Here is a 21,817-nt window from a genome sequence, read left to right on the forward strand (position 1 = left end):
TGTCATTTTCTCTAGCTCTCTTATCTTTATTATTATCAATAGAATGGTCACCACAGAGATTGTTAAATTGCAATTTAGATTTCATGAAGCCTTAAAATATTTGACAGTCTTTCTAACTCCAGCTGGGAAAAGGACCTGTAAGTGACAAATGCCATGAGAATGGATATTCTCACAGTATTTCTGGCACAACCAGACAGAGGAAGTCCCAAAACTCTCATGAGAAAATAAGCTCTTCTAAGACTCTCATCCCCGTTTCTTTTGGGCTGACTCTATATAGATAAACTTGCATAAGCCCTCAAGCTTTGAGTCTTTATCCAAGTCTACTAGAGCTTTGATCCTTCAGGGGGCAACCAGTTCTTATGATACATGGGCTCTTAGAGGAAAAAAAACAATCACAAATTCAAATAAAATGATTTCTCAGTAAATGAAAGTACACATTCTATTTGAAAACAAAGTAATGAAGAACTTAGGAATTAGAAATCAGAATTCCATAAAACACCCCTTGATCACTGAAGTGATAATAGTTTGGTTTTGTCCTATCTTCAGTTTGTGATGGCTTTTATCGTTACTTTTCATATTACACGTGGGCCACTAAACTAGAATAGTTCACCCTGGAGGTCAAGCACTGGCTTTCTGTGTTGAATGTGAACAAATTTGCATCCTGGAATAAGCAATTAAGACAACATCTGTTCTCCCTTCCCCCACCTCCACTACCTTTAGGAAAAGAAATACCTTCAGGTATTCTAGGATCCCGCCATTCACAAAGGTGAGATTGACATGGTGTGATCTGTTCCCTAAAAGTTTTGTTAACTTCTAAATGCCACTTTTATTTATGCACTGTCACAGATTATATTTTCTCAGGCCATTTATGCTATAAAAAAAAACAGAGGAAAAATGAATTGAGGATAAAGTGAACAGAGAAAATAACAATGGGCTTCGTTGCTGCATGGGGAGACCAGCCTGTCAGGTCAGCTTTGCAGAAAAGCATATTCCCAAACCAGTCATCATCAACAGACTCACTTCCACAGGAAAAAAAAAAAAAAAAAAGACAGAGTCTAAAAACTCCGGACAAAAGAAATCCCTGCAGACAAAGTAAAAACAAATTAAAAGACCCATTATAAAACACAGATGCTACAAGGAAAATAAACTTTCCAAGATTTACTGGGCTTTGACAAACTTGGACATTTGTGGAAAAGACATCAGCAGCAGCTCCCAGGTAACATGGCTGGAAAGCTGGACTCCTTTCTGTTTTATCTTTACCCTCTGTGCAGAAGCTGCCAGGTTGGTATTCTTAGCTTCTGAATGCAGTGATGTGAGAACATGTGAATGTGGCAAACTGCCAACTGCAAGAAACTTCTAAAGCAAGCAAGACCCTGAAATGGCTCAACATTTCACATTATGCTAAGTACTTAAGGTACTGTCAGTATGTTTTGGGGACATATGTATGAATTGATATGTCTTTCAATGCAGACAAGAGGAAAAAGAAAAAAAAGAATAAAATTATATGTCCCTTCTAAAATTGGTTTAAAAAATTACTATTATATTATATTATGAACCAAGGAGAATAATATCAATACAAATAACATTAATCAAAGGATAATAGTTTTAAATCAGAAAAGAGCAGATCAATGAGATAGAAAAAAACATTGTTACAAGTCTCTTCAGGCATAGGCTAAGGGTTGCTGCCAATGGCTTCAAGGAAGACTCTTATAGAATGTGTAAGGAAGTAATAAACATAGTAATGGAGTAATACGGGGCCAAATGGCGCAGGGGAGGATGAAAGAACACTGTCCTATCATTGTCATTGAGGATTTCAGGAAAAATAGCTGCAGAAATGTTAGTCATTTGCAAACACGCAAAAGGAAGAAAGGAGGCAGTATTAGTGGTGCCCTCTGAGCAAGCACTGTTGGGGAATTTTTTCCTCTCAGGAACACAGATTTGATTCCTTCCAGGATCTCCACTTTTCAGAAAGTTTAGGCTAGAGACAGACAGTCCTATCATTCCGTGTACTAGACTACCTTCAACTACATCAAATTCTATTCTCAGCACCTCTCCACATACCAAAAAGATCCACTGCTGTTTTGTGATATAAGATACTTAGCCACGGCCTACAATTGGCTCTGGCACCCAGGAGAAAAATCTACAGTAACAACCTCATTCACATATATTTCCATTTTCTTTGTGCTACTTCCAAAAATTTCCTCATCTAACACATTGTGTAAATACATCATTCCCTATAATTCACTGTTTCAACATAAAAACTGAGTAACAGCAACACAGTCTACAAGGGCTGTGTGTGAACATTCAGCATCCCACTGAAGATCAAAACTTTCAGTCTGCTCTTAATATTCTCTACGGAATCATAGGCATGAACATGCAAAATTTACCAAGGACTATAAGCTAACTCTATAGACGGAAAGGTCTGACTTTTGACTCTGACAAAAGGAGTACAATGGGAGCCTGTTCTAGACAATCACGGGATAGTTAGGCTCTATAAAGTTAAAAAACACTGCTGAGTTTTTGCTCTCCATCTAATTTAATATAAAAGCTTCCTCAGTGTAACTCTCAATACTTAAAATCAAATAACGCCTTTCAAAACACATACAAAATACCCTGAAAAGTAGGAATTTCCTGCATGTAGGTTGTTTTTGGTTGGGATGGGAACCTCTATCTCGTACTTCCCCTTTCCTAGATGAGAACGACAAGCTTCCCAGCTACAGTTCCAGGACTTTCACCCTCCTTTTTGACCTTTTCTCAGGCATGTTCCAGTGTAATCTGTAATCTGCTGGAGTAGGAAAAGGAAACAGCAGCGCCCTGGTGAGAAACAGTGCCTTCTGACCCACATACCAAGCTGGGCGGAAGCAATGCTTGTTCACAGGAGCCAAGGATAGAAGAACACACAGTTAAAAGAGAACAAATTTTATATACATGTACACACACACACACCCATATTTTAGTACACTGGTAACCCAACAAACAGGAGACATAACTATAGACAAAATGTTCAAGAGCAATTTTGACTTGATTTGTTCCTGCTTACAATTATTTTGGAGGGAACAAAGTAAAAACATGGCCATTTATACGTATCACAAAAACACTTGTTGTACTTCCCAAGTAACTTTTCATTTCATCACAGACATTCCTTCTGAGTACTTCAGGAAAGAAAAGAAAGGTTGGAAGATAAATTGCCAACAAAACAGACTTTTTAAAAAATCAAATTTTCTTTACATGATGGGGATTTGGGCTATTAATAACACTGTCATTACTTCATTCCACTAACTACAATGTAGCTTGAGTAACAGACAGTACAAGGACTTAACTGCTACAAGAATTTAAACTGAAACTCAGACAAATGACTCTGTAGTAATTATTTTTAAATTATTGAGAAAATTCTAAAAAATATAAATAATTTATTATTTGTGAGGATGTCCTTTCCTATGGAAAAGGAATTTATTCTTACCAGCTCACTATTCTTACCAAATACAACATATATTTTCTTTCCTTGAAGTTAATACAAATTCAACCAATTGAAAAATTTGATACAGAAAAGCAAAAGTCATAAAGAAATAATCATTACTTCTAAAAGCGTATGTAGAGCAAGTATAGTTTCTACTACACCAAAAGTAAGTCTCAAAATCCAAAGCAGAAAGAGGTAAGATTAGCACTGAAGAGGAGTTGAGAACCAGAATATTAATAAGTAGTAACAATACAAAATGGACAAAAGAGTACAAGAAAATAAAATGTGAGGAATGGTACTGAAATATAAAAAGTATTATATAATTAAACCTTAATCAGCCTTACTTGTAAGCCTGAATTGAACTAAATATGAATGAATATCCTATCTAAAGAAAGAAACTCAACATTCCTGTTTTATGCTTAGAGCATATCAAGAATCTGGGATTTAAAAAAACAAAAAACAAACATCTTTTAGGGGGGTTCATTCACGGGACTTGAACTCTGGGCCTGGCCGCTGTCCCTGAGCTCTTCAGCTCAAGGCTAACACTCTGCTACTTGATCCACAACGGCACTTCTGGATTTTTCTGTGTATGTTGTATGAAGCAATCAAACCCAGGGGTTCGTGCATGCTAGGTGAGCACTCTCTCCTGGCCCCCAAAACAAGATTTTTAAGAAATGATGTTCTTAATATGTTGGAAACATCAGAAATGCTTAACTCATTTTATATGTTTAGTATTAAGTATAGTTCTACATTCATTTAAGAATAAAAGTTTAGGGCCGGGAGTATGGCCTAGTGGTTAAAGTGCTTGCCTAGAATGCATGAAGACCCGGGTTCAAATCCTCGGTACCACATATAGAAAAAAGCAGGAAGTGGTGCTGAGGCTCAAGTGGTAGAGCTCTAGCCTTGAGAAAGTCCAAGGACAGTGCTCAGTCCGTGAGCTCAAGCCCAGGACTGGCCAAAAAAAAAAAAAAAAAAGAATAAAAGTTTAAAAAAGAAACAGAAAATAAACTATATAAATTAATGTAACCCTATGGGGGCAGGGTAAGGGACCTAAATCTATATACAAATAAATGTAATTGGAAGAAAAATTTGTTGTAATATTCAAATTAATTCCAAACCTTGCACACTGAAGCACTTTCAGAACCCTCACTCCTCTAAACTAAGCCCGTAAACAGTACTGAAACTTGGGGCTCAGAATTGAGAGAAATTAGTCCACATTGGGGGGGGGGCGGTGGTGGTCAGAGGAGGGGATTGAGCAAAATGAAAACATCATAATCTAAGAGATCATAAATTTGGGACATTAGCTCCCCTAGCATAAAACCTCACTAAAGTTATTTCTCGACAATACTTTCTTCTTCCATCTTTACCTCAAAATTATCTTTGCATCATAGCAACAGAACACACACTGAAGCACTACAATCTGTACGTATATACATATATATCTATAGAGAGAGAGAGAAAAGAGATACACACATACACATATACATACATGCAACATGCATGGGGAGGTTAGATAACTATCTTCTATTGATTAGAGAACTTGCATAAAATATCAAACTACAAATAACTTACTCAGAAATAAAAGTAAGCTTACTGTCATAAGATAAAATGTTGAACTAATTGCAATATATTAAGCATATTTCCTTATGTACAGATACTAAAGTAACAACACTGGTAAAACTTGATGAATTATATATTAACCACTGAATATTTGTGGGAAAATTAAATGTTAAAACCAAAGTCCTGATTATACTGAATAACAAATAAACCAATGAAATGTCAGCACCTTTCCTCCTAATCAAGGAGATAAAAACCAAAGTAGCAAGGGCTCTCTTCGCCCCTCAACCTCCAGTTCATGAAGTACACCCTCCCCCACCCACTAACGGAAGCCTTCCTTCTTATTACCCATGACTGTTAAGAATATTTTCTGGCTCCATTTCAGCATCATGATTCAGGTCATGAGAAGTGTCAAAGATGCATTTCCTTCAGATGGGAAAGTGCAACAGATTTTAACCACCATACAAAGATAGGAGTGGAGTGTGAAAGGGCCAAATCAGCATTTTTTATTTTAATAAAGGGTCTAAGATAAAACTTTTTACTAAAATATTTTATTTCCAGTTTACAAATATTCAAGTACTTTCCATCAAAATATATTTACAACTTCTCAGGAGGAAAACAACACTTAATTTTGCTGCCCAAAATTATTAACAATTTTAAAAAATAACTGCTCCCCAAAAAGTAATTTAAACTTGGCACACCCTATAAAATAATAATGTGAACTTGTAATTTTACTTCTGCTAAACCATATCCATGCATTTACTTATATCCATTAGCACTCTTTTTAGGGAAAGTTCTTGAGCATTAGCACTAGACAACTGTGATACCTCACAATTTGGAACATGTAACACCTGAGACATAGTGACTCTACTCCCTGTAATTCTCTTAAGTTGAGAATTGTAACTTAATCAGATAGATCATTATAACTTACCACTATCATCTTGGATTTTTCTTCATACATGATTTTATAAAATATGGATTCATTTCAACCCATATCACATCTAAGACAGGAGTGAATTTTTATTAAACAGTATTTAGTGCTCCTACTAGGGTTAGTTCTCTACTCTGAAAATGCAATATTCTATCACTTCTGAAGCCCCCACTTGGAACAATGCCTACATTAATCCCTCTGTCCATTCTGAAGTACTTTCTCTCTGGTGTCTCATTGTAGCTTCAATATTCTCACCTGCAAAAACACATCAACCAATGTGAATAACTCTTTCAGTGAACCTTAAATCCCTTTTCCAGTCCTTGTCCAAATTCAAAATGCCATTCACCCTCTTACGGCAAAAATCATCATAGTTTCTACTTTTCAATATACATATATTGGCATAGCAGTGAGCCGTCTTTTTTTAATCAGTGAGTAGATTACAACTATCAACAAGAGATTTCTATTTCCAACTGAGATTATTAAACCACTAAATTATTCCTACCTGCTACACTCAAGCCAAATAATCCTAAATTTCTTTGGGTTTATCATTAGGTCACTATTACATATTCTAAGAAAGCTGACACACACGCTTAATTCAAATGTTGGGAAAAATGTTTTAGATCTCTCTTTTGATAGGCACTTAAGTATTCAGATCCTTCTCCAAAGTTACTTATTTTTATGGGTTTTTTTTTCCCCACTTCACCACTAAAAATTTTGTCTCCATGTTTCCACACAAAATTTTTATGGCAAAGAAACCACACCAGAATTCATTAGAATAATATGCAAATAAATTACCAAATCTTGGTTTTTGTTGTTTAAAATCACTAGGCTAAAATAATGTAACTTCTTCAACTCCTTGAAAATCAACTTCAAAGTTTCTTGCCAGACAATCTTCATTATCCCTAGCATACACACCCTGAACAAATGATATAATTCTTTTATGAGCAAGCGGATTAATCTCAGAGAAAATACCTACAGTAGCAACTATTGGGGATATCTAGTCCTGATTCATTAGGACCTGTAAATTAATACATCAATTCAAAACATTTGAATTATCTCCTTAGCACTAAATTTGTTGACTAGTAGAATAAAATTACACATGAAAATAGTAATGATCAGACAAAGATTAAAAATCACTATTTTGGCCTAATCAGGCTGATGAATCAATATTTTTTAATGTATCCAGTTAAGCCAAGGAAAAGAAACTTGTAGTCAAGGATAAGAAACTTGTTCTAATATGAAAGTAAAAGATCAGAACAAAATAAAACAAAAACTGAAAAAAAATACCTTGAGAAAATGGAGATAATATAGGATTCAAAATAGATTTAAAAAATTCGGAAGTATCACATAAAGTGACATGTTATTAAAAAAAAGATATGATAATTAAGAAATTAAGAGCTTACTAAAACACTGACTGCAGAAGTCGAAATGCATTCAGAAGTTAAAACTAAGGCTATCCTCATGAAATAAAAGAGAAAAAGAAAAAGAAAGTTAGGACTACAATATAGGATAACTATTAAAGAAATCTAAGAAGCAGGTAAAAAAGCAAGCAGCAGAAAATTTAGGAAGAGATGAAAAAGGAACAGTAAAAGAAACACTTTTGCATCATAAAAGTATAACATAACTAGTTGTATAATCAATTTATCTCTTAAATAAAAGTAAAATTAGTATTATAACAGGAAACAATAATAAATGGCCATGTTAATGGAATCTTATCTCTCTGGTACATTAAATTGAACAGATAAAAACCACAGGATATATTCAAAGAAAGAAATTTTAGAACACACTAAGATATTGAAATTACACAACTCATTTTATCCCATATTAAACTATATGAATAGGAACTAAGCATCAAGTTACAGTATTCAAAAAAGGATATCAATTGAGAGCAATGTATTTTCAAAGTCCAATTCTCTATAATGACGATACAGAATAAGTCACAGATCACATAATAAAAGGAAAGAGGGATTATATAAGAATAAGGCATCAGCACCCACAGAACCCCAACTTCATACCAGAGTTGCCTTAATTATTGAAAACTTGAGAAAATATTGCCCTCTAGAGGCATTTCTCATTTCTCATTTAAAAATAAAACTTTCGGGGCCAGGAGTTTGGTTTAGTGGTAGAGTGCTTGCCTAGCATGCATGAAGACCCGGGTTCGATTCCTTGGTACCACATACGCAGAAAAAAAAGCTGGAAGTGGTGCTGAGGCTCAAGTGCTAAAGCTCTAGCCTTGAGAAGATCCAAGGACAGTGCTCAGGCAGTGAGCTCAAGCCCAGGACTGGGAGAAAAAATAAAATAAAATAAAATACAACTTTCAAAACTTAAGCTTATGATTTTCCCAGTTAAAACAAAAAACTGTGTATTTCTTTAGTCATAAGAAAAAAAACAAAAATTCCGTTTACCTATAAGTCTAATAATGACTTTAACTGGCACTCATTTTAAAGACAAAATATATAAATAGCATTTGAATAGACATTTAAAATTATTAGTTTTTATAGAACTACAGTTCAAAAGTATAATTTAGGGGGACTAAGCTGTCTGTAATGTTCTCAAGATTCTCCCCAGGTTTTCATTTTCCTCAAAAATGATGGCAACCACACTAATTTCTCAATGTGTATTGACAAAACTGCTCTAACAAAATCCTGTTCTTTAATAACTTCTTCAACTAATGGTTCTGAAATGATGCACTTCACTTCCAGAACAGTGAGACTGCTTGCTTCCACACACTTCCATAAAGAACTCACTTGCTATCTCTGATAAAGTACAGAAAATGACATGACAATATTTAAATGAGTTAGGTATAGTAAATGCTACCATAATATGATACCAACATTTTGGAGAAATGATCAAAAATTGACAAAGAAAGAAATTCACTTAGAAAGTGGCACATTTAAAAACAAGACTGCATCTCAGCTAAGGAAAGAAAGCACAAGGAATCAGCAAAACTCTAGGTAGTAAAGTTTCCCAAAAGACTTTTTCCCCATATCCCATGCATTCACTATTTATATTCTCTTGTCATATGAGGCATAAAATTTAAAACAGAGCCACAGTACACATGATTGATTTTCCTTGGCAAAAATGAAAACAAATTCGTGGAAACTTCATTCTACAAGTAAACAGTGATGTGGAAGCATCACATTATTATTGATTCTCTTAAGGAGGTGAAACTATTTAAGACCGAATGTGTCAGTGCTCTGGATTTACAATTGTGATGTGGTCTGTATCAGGAAAACTCCTGATCAACAAAAGTAAATAATGACAATAAACCATCAAATGAAGTCTATAAACAGTCTCATAGTGGTAAAAATGAATACTCTATACAGATGCTAAAAAGAAAATTGATACTGCTAGTTTGTTTTTTTTGTTTTTTTTTTTAAAGCAAGGAAAGTAAAAGTCCCAAGAGGAGAAAGAAAAAGAAAAAAATAGGCTTCCTCCAAAAGCCTGGTCTCATGAACAACTTTAATTTGGAAAAAAACAGAATCTGGAATTCGTATGCCAAATGTTCGACCTGAACACAAGTCCTCTGAGGACAAATGAGTTTAAGAAGAAAAGATGAACTTCAAAGAACTAGAGAAGCAAGCACAAAGCCCTTCTACAAATTCATGTCCTATATTTCATGGTAAACTCTACATTCTTAAACCTAATAGAGTAACTTTCTGAAATAAAGAACTGACAAAAGCAAAATAGTAAGTGCATAATAAGCATAATCTGATGTTTAGTTAAAATAAGCCCCCAAAAAAGACTTTATCATTTTTTAATATAGGTGTCCCTTTTCAATTCCAAATCAGTACCGCGAATTGGGGACAACATTGAGCCCAATTTTACTATAAAAGTTAGTACAGAATAAGCAGAATTCTAATGCATCCACTCATTATTCAGTGAACTATTCATTTAAGAGTTACTAAACCAGGGGCCAGGAGTTTGTCCTAGTGGTAGAGTGCCTGCCTAGCATACATGAAGACCTGGGTTCGATTCCTCGGTACCACATACATAGGAAAAAGCTGGAAGTGGTGCTGAGGCTCAAGTGGTAGAGCTCTAGCCTTGAGAAATCCCAAGGACAGAGTTCAGTCCCTGAGCTCAAGCCCAGGACTAGCAAAAAAAAAAAAAAAAAGAGTTAATAAACCAGCCGGGCACAGTGGCTCACACCTGTAATCCTAGTTACTCAGGAGGCTGAGATCTGAGGATCAAGGTTCAAAGCCAACCCAGGCATAAAAGGACCTGAGACTCTTATCTCCAAGTAACCTCTAGAAAACAGGAAGTGGGGCTTGGCTCATGGGTAGGGTGGTAGCCTTGAGCTGAAGAGCTCAGGGACAGTGCCCAGGCTGAGTTCAAGCCCATGACCCACAAAAAAAAAAAAAAAAAAAACCTTACTAAACCAAAAACATGAAAACGCATGAATTAGTCCTTACACTGACAAATTAACAGCAAAATTCATAAACATGCTAACAGTAACAGCTATATCTGACATGTGCAAAGCATTATTTCTAATGCCTTATTTGTCACAGAAACTCTATAATGCTGGTGATATTTATTTTACAAAAAGGAAAATGAGGCTGAGGTTGATGAATCAATTTATCTAATATGACAGTTGGACTCCAGATTCTCCAATTATCTTAGCAATGAGAGACCTTCAAAAATCATGAATAGGCGGCCTAATAGTAGAGTGCTTGCCTAGGAGGCATGAAAACCCAAGTTCAATTTCTCGGTACCACATACATAGAAAAGGCCACAAGTGGTGCTGTGGCTCAAGTGGTAGAGCTCTAGCCTTGAGAAAGCCCCAGGGCTGGCAAAAAAAAAAAAAAAAAATCATGAATAGGAAGCGGCAAGCAACCCATACAGATAAAGGATGAATGAAAACAGAACATACACAGAATTCAAGAGTATCTGTTAAGAGAGAAAAAAGGCATGTTAATTGGGATAGAAAGATATGGTCAAATGAACACCTGAAGAGTATAACAGGAAACCAGTTCAGGTGTGGAACTTGGTGTTAGCAGTTCAACTTGCTTCAGGAATTCTCAGGGGCATAAACAACATAAGAAGAGATGGTTTGCCCATGGAACAAAACCTTACAAATAATGTATGGAATGCCATGTCTCCTAGAGGACTCGGCCTTTCTCTCCAGGCTACTATTTCTGGAACAACAGATTCTATTCCTTTTTTCCCACTCCTTTTTACTTTTGTATGCCTTAATGCATACAGACGACAATGTCTCACTATTCTTACTAAAATCATCAGACAAGGTCCTTACTACTCCACCAAACCCATTCTTAACAAAGCTCAAAAACCTTGAATATTCTACTGTTTCTCTAGTTTTAGTCTTCAGAAAGCAATCACAATAATTTAACAATAATCACTGCTTGCTCCATGAAAACATTCTCACAAAGCCTCTCATGTTTGGTTTTCCTTTTTAGGTAACTGGCTATTTGGTGAAGGACATCTCTTATTTATGGTTCTTATACAACCTAAAGTCTTGTTTTTGGCTTCAACTATTGTTCATGCCTTCCAGACCATTTATCTCCATACAAATTAGTCGTCGTTTCCAGTCAGCTCCAGAACCATACAATCAACAGTCAGTCACAGGGGATCAATGATCAGACCTGTTTTATCCACGGCATCTTCACTTCAGTGACAGCAACTTATTCCTCTAGTTATTTAGGCCAAAAGTCTTACTAATCACCAGACTTGTCTGTTCTTGCATATCTGACATGAAATACATTGTTTATAAAAATTTGCACTTGAATCAGGCTCAAACATAGTCTTACAGCATCACTCTAACTCAAAATACTCCATCACTTTTCTGTGAAACTATGAACCAGTCAAAGGCTGAGCAATCTTGCACATGACCTCACTTAACCCATCACCTATTTCACATCTGGCCACTAGGCTTTAGCCACGCTGATCAGTCCCTTCTCGTTTTAAGGTTTTACTCTGGCTATTCCATTCTTCCTATTACTTCCAGCAGGTCAAGTCTTATATATCACCATCTCAGTAAAGCATAGAAACAATAACAACGTTGTAATAATCAATAGGCAGTTTCTATTCTATTGACATTTTTTAGTTTTTTCCATATAGGTACAAGGGAACAGGGATGTCCCAGTTTGTTCTGTGCTAGATCCCTAGAGCCTAGAGCAGTGTGTAGACAGGAGACAAACTAATTCATAGTTGCCGAATGAAGCAATGTACCTGACACATGTTAATATGGAAAGCAATATGACTGGGAATGTCTTTATTCCAGCAAATAATAATTTAAATTCCTTTTCTTAGACAAATTCTAAAGATGTTAAAAATCTTAGAAAACACCAACTAACATGCAATGTGACAAGAAATACCAGGAAGACTTTTTTGGAAGCCAGTATAGTAGGTATAAAATCATTTCTACAGAACAGATTATTTCTACTGAACGTGGGGAAGTTGTATACTCTGAAAAATATTTATAAATACATTGGATGAAGTGGTTTAAGTAGAATAACAAATACATTTAATATAATGTGGTATTTTGGTAAAATAAAACAGTAATATTACTATATAGTCACACATAATTTAAAAGCAGTGATAAAAGAACAGTATCTGAAGATGTATATAATACTTCAAGATATTTCAAGTGTGTTTTCTATCATTTTTCTATGCATGATGGAAGTTAATGCTGACTTAGGGCTAACGGTCATGGATCTCATCTAAGAATTCCTCTCCACACTAAGGTTCAGGCAACAAGGCAGAAGTGAAAGAAATATTTAGGAAGACTATATTTCAAATAAATAAACATTATCTGAAAAGGGGAGAGCAAAGGATGGAAAGATGTAGACAGGGAGGGAGGGAAGAGAAGGGGGCAAGAGAGGGAAAGGGATTGAAGCAGAGAGGAGGAGAATAGGAAAAAGAAGGGTTGAGAAGGATGAAAGGGAAGAGGAGGGGGAGAGGAGGACAAGAGAGAGGAGGAGAGAAAAATCTCCTATCCAGGACTGGATTGGCTCCAAGAAGTAAAAAGGAAATAACCCCTATATCAACTGTTATTTAACAGTTTCCTTTACTTAGCTAAAAAGAGCACAGACAAACAACAGTAATACCGCCAAAACATGATTCATTTTCAAGATGAATCCCTCCCTGTTCAAAGGTTTACATTGTTTTAACCAGCATGAGACTGTTTACCCACATGAACTGTAAATACATCATTTTTAGAACTAACCAACACAATGCCTATTTTGTTTTGTCTTGGAAGATACAAAAAGAAAATGAAAAATGATCATGCTAAATGTCTAGGCTTCCAAAATCAGGAAGCAACATGGAGTGATGGTGAAATTCTCAGATAATCACATTTTACCACATGCATATTCAGAGGAAAATACTTCTAAAATTCCTTGCTTTAGAGAAGAGATCAAGTGTTATCGAGAAGTGTGGAATCTCTTTGAGATTTCCAAAAAAAACATAAGGAGAGCTGTGAAAGCAATAGAGCTCAGAAGAAATGGTATAGTGTTACTCTGCAACCACTGTCCTTTAAAAAATAATAAAATCCTTGTCTGATAATTTGTAATCTTCACCAAAAACACACTGGCAGGCAGTCCTTTGGTTATTTAATCTCTCCCTTCCCTTTGCTGAATAAAATACATGAGTGGATGACCTGAATGTTACCAGACTGTGTCCAAAGTCTGGCAAAGAAGGATGTATGCAATTTGACTAGTAGAGTAAGAAAAACAGAAAGATGAATATTTAATTTATCAACAAATGGATGTGATTTAACATGTCTATCTAGTACACTGCACATGGGCACTAACTCTCTACAGAGTCTTTGGGGACACTTTAGTTAACTTGAGAAAAGATCTAAGATCATACACAACTGATGTGTCCGTATCTATGTCATACACCAACATATACTCAAAAAGTAAGCATTGGCTGGGTGCTAGTGGCTCACACTACCTTATACCCTTATATACCTAATACCCTTATATACTTAAAAAAAAAAAAAGGTTGGAAATCAAAAATAGCACAGTAGGGGCCTAGAGTTTGGCCTAGTGATAGCATGCTTGCCTAGCACACGCGAAAACCTGGGTTCAATTCCTCAGTACCACATACATAGAAAAAAAGTCAAAAGTGGTGCTGAGGCTCAAGTGGTAGAGCTCTAGCCTTGAGAAAGTCCAAGGACAATGCTCAGGCCCTGAGCTCAATCCCAGGACAGGCAAAAAAAGAAAAAAAGCACAGTATCGCCAGATGTGGTTAGCTCACTACTCAGGAGCCTGAGCTAAGTGGTAGAGGAAAAAAAGGTCAGGGACTTTATCCACAACTAAACAAAATTTTTAAATTAAAAAAAATAGCATAGTATGTTTATAATTCCAATTGTCTCAAATGTCTTATATTTATTTTTTGCCAGTTATGGGGCTTAAATTCAGGGCATAAACACTGTCCTTGGGCTTTCTCAAGGCTAGCAGTCTACCACTTAAGCCATGGCACCACTTCTGGCTTTTTCTATGTGTATGGTACCAAGGAATCGAACCCAGGACTTTGTGCATGGTAAGCCAAGCACTCTACCACTAAGCCAAACTCCTGGCCTCTCCAAATGTATTACATTTCTATATTGCCTCAAATTTGCTGCATGGATTAATCAATGAGAATATATTAAGTGAGCTTAAAATCTTATTATATATACATCAAAAATACTAAAAATTAAGGGCACTGGGAAGGAAGATTGAAGGAGTCAGTGAGGAGAGACAAAGGAGATTTACCATGCAGAGGTGAACCAGACGGGCTGCTAGATAGACCTGGAACAGGGCTACAGCGACCTCCTTGCTTTGTTGTCAGCTCTTGTTCAATCTCTTCTAGTCCAGCACTTTTCTGGAACCGGCTCATGCGATTCACTACTCGTGGTGACATGTGTGTGCGAACACATGGCTGGCCACCATAAGGGTTGATGGGAAACACGTGAGAAGTACCCCGGAGGGTACTCACCACAACCCAGCGACAGTCATGGCTGAAGCATATGTCCTGCACCTAGAAATGAAATAAGTAGAGTTTATGTTTTAATGCCTGAAATCACTTACTAAGAGTATCACATAGCACCAAGAAGAAATGGAATTAGTTGCCGCATCAGATTTATTTTAGAATGTATAGGTGAGAGCGTCTCAATGAATTCTGGTTAATAAATTTCAGAAATCTGTCACAATTTAGAGTAGAAAATTTTGTTCATTGCTTCACAGAGTCATAAAACACAACCTACACAGTGTCATTCTGTTGAAGTGTAATAAAAAAATATAGGAATCAGGGTAATTTTCCTAAAATATTTTCTAATAAGTGTAATAAGTAAAAATGCCCTATATAATTAAGTCAAAAAGTAATTAAAGCATTCATTAAAATACTCTGGTTTATCACTGTTATATGCTAGGAATAAAAAGAAATATAATAAATCCTTGAGGTTTTGAACTAATAGGGAAAAGTACATATGAAATTTATTAAAATAGAATGTGAGAAGTAGGCCGGGAGTTTGGCCTAGTGATTAAAGTGCTTGCCTAGCATGCACGAAGACCCGGGTTCAATTCCTTGGTACCACATACATTGAAAAAAAAAGCCAGAAGTGGTGCTGAGGCTCAAGTGGTAGAGCTCTAGCCTTGAGAAAGTCCAAGGACAGTGCTCAGGCCCTGAGCTCAAGCCCAGGACTGGCAAAAAAAAAAAAAAAAAAAAAAGAATGTGAGAAGTAAAATGGCTGTCTGTATACAAGCAAAGTGATTAAGAAAAAAAAAAGGAAGGAAAGATATTATGAAGCCTGCCTCTCTGTGCAGGTATCCATTCTTCTCCTTTCAGAAATGATGGAGGGAGAGCATGAGGAGAAAATAGGACAAAGAGTACTGTCAGATATATGAGCTTTGTACAAGAGAGGGAGGAGGAGGGAGAGAGGGGGGGGAAAGAGAATGCAATTTAGATAAAATTAGATATTCTACTTTAGATATAAATGAGTAAGAAATGGCAGACAGGGCTGGGAATGAGGCTTAGTAGTAGTGCTAGGCAAGTTCTTCCAGATGTCAGAATATCCTTAAGAGACAGAAAAGGCCAAGGTGGAGCCATGCACGGTGGCTCACGACCGTAATCCTAGCTACTCAGGAGGGTGAGATCACAGTTCAAAGCCAGCCCGGGCATAAAAGGATCTGAGACTTTTATCTACAATTATCCACTAGAAAACAGAAAGTGGGGTTGTGGCTCAAGGGGTAGGCACAGGGAAAGCACCCAGACCCAGGGGTAGGGTGGAAGCCTTGAGTTGAAGAGCTCAGGGACGACACCCAGGCCCTGAGTTCAAGTCCCATAACCAATAACAACAACAACAAAAAAGCCAAGGTGTTGGATATCATTGAACAAATAGTGGAGAGATTTCAATTTTGGAAAGATCATTCTGCAAGTAAACTTTAAGTAGACTAGTGTAGGTATATGGATAGCAGTAAAAAAGTGAGATAGGAGTTTAATCCAACAATCAGGGACATATATCCAAAAGAGAAATGCAATGCAAAAAAGAAAAGTCTTAAAACACACACACACACACACACACACACACACACACACACACACACTGTATTTATATAGTTGTAGATGTCTACGTTTTTTTTATTAAGGAGCCATTCAAGATTGAGTAACATAGTCTCTTGCTTTTATACTGGCAATGCAGACACAGAAAATATGCAAAAGAATGAGCCATGTTTGTAAAATAAATACCATTTACCAAAGTAAGTGCTAGTCACAATACTACTGTTTCAAAATTGTCTGAAATAGTTTGAATTCACTAGTTTCATCAGGAGACCAATCTGATGAGGACAACTTGAGCAACAACAACTTCCATTTACTTTTTTCATAAATAGAAGGCTAGATAAAATTTTATTTTATTCATTTATAAGCTTCATTTTTTTTCTCTAGGGTGCCATGAATTCACAGCAGAGCCTTACACATATGAAGCATGCATTGTCCGCTGAACTATATCCCCATCTTCTGCTTTAAGCATTTTAAACATGGCCTCTAACAGTAAACCAGGCAACACATGTTTTATTTACTTTTTAGCATATATCAGGTTTTATTGGGAAGGGGAGAATGCAGTTACATCTCCACATGTTTGTTACTGTTTGAAGTATGTGGCAACACACACTTTTAAGAAGCTTTCTACACTGACTAAATTAACTTTCACCACACAGAAAATGCTACTTAAAAAAAATACAGGTATTACAAAAGTAAAAGTAAGCAGAATGATTAGATCTTCATGAAGAATGAGGTTTAACCTTTAAAAAATGCACATATCTGCATAAGTTTAAAGTATGTAGACTTTTATTATACATAACAACATGAATCGAGTTAAACTCCTCAAGTAGAAAAGAACTAATATATGAGAGCTTCAAATAAATCTAAATTCAGCTGGATGCAGGGGACTCACTATAACTGTAGTTACCCTGGAGGCTAAGCACAGAGAATCAAAGTTCAAAATCAACCCCAGTGGGCTGTATGCCAAATTACAATGTGGATGTGTTAAATTACAAGTTTTCAATATGGCCTGAAATTAAGAGGAGAATGGTGATGCACAGCTGCAATACCAGCATAGGAGGCTGAGTCCAGAGGATAGTGAATCTGAGAACAGTGATTTCAGGAACACTCCAATGCTACCTTACTGCTTGACAAACATCAACGCCTGGACAGATTCAAATTTCAAACATATGTCTACCCATCTTCATTCTTGTGACATACTCAAACGATACAGTGGTGCTAAAAGACCACCCTGGAGGCTGACAATCATAAATAGTTTTTCCATAAATGCCTAACTTCAATAAGTTGCCTAAATTACTTTTGGCTTCACTGACTTTTCGGAATGTAGTAAAGATCTTAGTGGAAGAGTACATGTGGGAGGAAAGAGACAAATATACAAGACACAGAAAACTTCCAACAGTAGAGGCTACGGAAGGGAAACATTGTGCCAGCATAATCTAATGTAATAATATCACACGTATTTCCTCCTGTCACACCAAAAACATAAAGAAAAACATCTTTGAGCTTATTGAGCGATTCCCTCCTCAGTGGAACTAAAGTTTGTTATCAGAATTCTTTTTCCAAAACACATACAATCAAGATCACTTCCCACTGTGTCAACGAAAAAACGGGAGAGGGGTGTTCCTTCTTTCAAGTGAAGAATGCTTGTGACACGAAGTGGCTTTCACAATCACTATCAAGACAGGAAGACAGGACTCTATCTAATGCTTACTTAGAAAACTGCTATTAGGAAAAGATTGTGCTCTATGAATTTGAAGACACACCAACACATATGAATGAGCAGAGAAGAGTTGGAAAAGATATTGGCTGTCAAATGAATAAGAGAAAATTCAATCTTTTAAAAAAAGCTAAGCCACCAACCTATAAAATGCAAAACGATGTATCTATTGGAATTAAAGAATGAGCTGAGATATTTTTCACACATAAAAAACAACATACTGGGGGCTGGGAGTTTGGCCTAGTGGTAGAATGCTTGCTTAGCATGCATGAAGACCCAGGTTTGATTCCTCGGTACCACATACATAGAAAAGCTGAGGCTCAAGTGGTAGAGCTCTAGCCTTGAGAAAATCCAAGGACAGTGCTCAGGCCCTGAGCTCATGCCCAGCACTGGCAAAAAAAAAAAAAACAAAACCATACTGAAATATGCTGAAAACCTGGTACCAGTTTCTCATACACATTCACTTATTATATATTATATTAAATTATATTGCTTTTAATATTTATATATTTAATACATTTTATAACATATTATAATACATTTTATATACAATATACTGGTGCCATAAGCTTTCATACATATTTATATATCACATTTAAGTTATATTTAGATGCTATTCTTAATACATAATAGCATGTATTATATGTATTTTATACACACAGACACACACATAGACAACCTATTAAAGAAATGATGACTTGACTTTGGACCTCAATTTGTAATGCTATTTATGATGAACACTTTCTCATCTTCAGTAAGGAGAGTATATGGGTGTTGGTAGCAGTGATCAGTTGTACTTCAAGCCCAGATGAACACAACTTAAACAATTACAGGCACTCTCAAATTTCTCCTCAAAAGAAGGAAAAAAAGAGCATTCACAAACAGCTATTCTAAACTCAGGAAGAAAGCATTTGAGTTGTAAGAGATAAATTGTCCCATGCCTCTAGGTACCCCATTTCAAAATGCTATTAAACTAAATGGTTGTGGACTTAAGGGAACATTTCTTTTCTTTTCTTTTTTTGCCAGTCCTGGAATTTGAACACAGGGCCTGGACACCATGCCTGAGCTTCTTTTTATTCAAGGCTAGCACTGTACAACTTGAGCTACAGTGCAACTTCTGGCTTTATCTGTTTATGTGGTACTGAGGCAATTAGTACTATTGTACATGGGGGTAAATGGGTCATGCATGTATCTAAGGATACAGTGAGGAAAAAAGGTCAAAAGTTTCAATATCCACAAATTTAACCTCTTCTCACCCAGTTAGGGTTTAATGTTGAGGCACAGCAGTTCTCCTTGAAACAAAAAAACAATGCTCACACTAGATACATTATTGAATGCTTAAAAATGTGCTTAAACTCTTGTAAAAATGTGGGACTCTTCCATTCACTTCAGTATACTCTCATTGCAGCTGATGTTGACATACACTAATAGAACTAAGGTCTTCTGAGTCTACTTAAATTTAAATGTAAGGTTCCCAGGGTACCTCAGTTACATGTACTAGTGATAGCAAGACCGATTTGCAATGGACCACCTTCCAGGCTTCTAGTTCCTTTTCATACTACATAAGGTAAACAACACCAAATCCCAGGAGGAAACAATTTAGGTGAAGAATTAATGGATGCTGAAGTCCTCAGAGGTATTATCTCAGTACAACATCGCCACCTGCCTGATGCAGCAACCAAGTACACTTCCTTCTGCAGAGAGTAACCTATTATTTTTTTAAATCAACAATTAACACCCCCAGTCCTTTGACATCAGAGATTGACTATGGGTCAACCTGAAGATGAACAAGTTGGGGAGGGTCCAAATAGGAACTGTGAGTCAAATGGAAACAGGATATAACAAAATACAGCTCCATTACCACCTTGAGTTTGACTCCTCCATTATCTCCCACTCCACTGACTAGCTTAATATGTTCTCAACTATCAGATTTCTTTTTAAACATGTAGGCCTGGATCGCTGATGTTTCAGCTAAGAAAGTAAGATGGTATCTACTTAGCCAACTAGCTGTATAACCCCACAACTCTGAAGGCAGTCTCAAGTAAGAAGCATTCAGCACAGGAAAGTAATAGAAAGACATTAACCCAGAATTAGGCAAACTATGACAGTGGCCTAATATCTATTTATCTATATATTTAAGAATTATCTATAGGTGACTTCATTCAGTAAAACAGATGAGACTAAGGGCAGGGATGTAAGCATCTAGGCAAAGAGAAGAGCGCCTCAAAAAAAATGAATCTACAGTCCGAGATCACTATGATCAAGCCACAAAGGAAACAATTCTTGACCCTTTTTCACACTTGTCCTGCTAGATTTTATACTTTCTCTGGACTATTTTCTTTCAAATTTCTCCCTTAAAGTCTTCCCTATGAAGTTTTTGTTTTGTTTTGTTTTTTTGTTTTTTGCCAGTCCTGGGGCTTGAACTCAGGCCTGAGCACTAGCATTTTTGCTCAAGGCTAGCACTTTTCCACTTGAGCCACAGCACTACTTCTGGCTCTTTCTGTGTATGTAAGCCCAGGCTTTGTGCATGCTAGGTAAGCACTCTGCCACTAGGCTACACTCCCAGTGCTATCCTATGAATTTTTTAGTATTACATTTTAGTATCAGAACATTTTGTTGTAATTTCATAGGTCAACAGCTGAAAAGAAATTCTGTCAGAAGTTGACTAGATTATAACTAGCTTGAATAATTCTGAAGGTGAGACTGGGGCTTTTGAGGTCATGACAGCTATGTTCAAGGAACACTTGAGTTGATGTTATCATAGGATGATAGTGTGAAAAAATGTTAGTATATATCAAAAATACTTGACACATACATGAATATAAATTCTAGGGATAATGGAACAAAGTGATAGGAATGATAGCCCCCTAAAGTTTAAGAAATAGGCTCTAGGGCCGGGAGTTTGGCCTAGTGGTTAAAATGCTTGCCTAGCATGCACAAGGACCCGGGTTCGATTTCTCGGTACCACATACATAGAAAAAAGCCGGATGTGGTGCTGAGGCTCAAGTGGTAGAGCTCTAGCCTTGAGAAAGTCCAAGGACAGTGCTCAGGCCCTGAGCTCAAGCCCAGGACTGGCAAAAAAAAAAAAAAAAAGAAAAAAGAAATAGGCTCTAGAAGGAATATTTATTCTCGATGATCTATGTTGGTGCCAAGAACAATCATATATGTATACATACACACACACACACACATCCTCATAAAAATACAAAAGGAAACAAACAAAGATGAGGAGGATACAAAATGATTGCATGAATGACGGAATGAAGTACCTGCCAAGACAAGGAATGCTGATATCTACTAAAAGTTTTTGGAAACAGAAGAAAAAAAGATTCTATTTGGAACCTACAATGAAAGTGCTGTCGATTTCTACTATTTTATGCCTCAGAATTCATAGCAATTTGTAACAGAAGCCACAGAAAGAAATAGTAAACCGTTTTGAACATTATCACAAATAGTATTGCTTTAGGTGAATAATCTAAGATAAGGGCAGGAAAGTCCTTGAGTCTCTTATCTTCAATTAACCACCAGAAAACTGGAAGTGGTACTGTGGCTCAAAGTGGTAGAGAAAGAGAGTAGAAGGAAAGAAAGAAAAAAGAAGAAAAGAAGAAAGGAAGAAAGAAAAAAAGAAAGAAAGAAAGGGGGGAAGGGAGGAAGG

The 21,817-nt window shown here is 36.4% G+C and overlaps 1 protein-coding gene and 1 long non-coding RNA gene across 18 annotated transcripts in view; both read right to left on the reverse strand.

Moving 5' to 3' along the window:
• The window catches only part of Bcas3 (BCAS3 microtubule associated cell migration factor), a 481,230-nt gene that overhangs the window by 323,187 nt on the left and 136,226 nt on the right, over positions 1 to 21,817 (reverse strand). For all 17 annotated transcript variants that reach the window (XM_090351166.1, XM_090351162.1, XM_090351164.1 and 14 more), the window contains one exon: positions 14,660 to 14,924. In XM_090351166.1, coding sequence (XP_090207292.1) covers positions 14,660 to 14,924 — 265 coding nt within the window. The remainder of the gene's footprint in view (positions 1 to 14,659; positions 14,925 to 21,817) is intronic.
• LOC150051968 (uncharacterized) lies at positions 757 to 6,751 on the reverse strand. The gene is made up of 3 exons (XR_016538366.1): positions 6,134 to 6,751; positions 5,946 to 6,015; positions 757 to 871 (listed from the first exon to the last, which is right to left on the reverse strand). It is a non-coding gene; the product is annotated as an uncharacterized LOC150051968 (long non-coding RNA).

Source organism: Megascapheus bottae, chromosome 17, assembly GCF_031878675.1.
Source record: "Megascapheus bottae isolate mThoBot1 chromosome 17, mThoBot2.hap1, whole genome shotgun sequence".
Classification (NCBI taxonomy): Eukaryota; Metazoa; Chordata; class Mammalia; order Rodentia; family Geomyidae; genus Megascapheus; species Megascapheus bottae.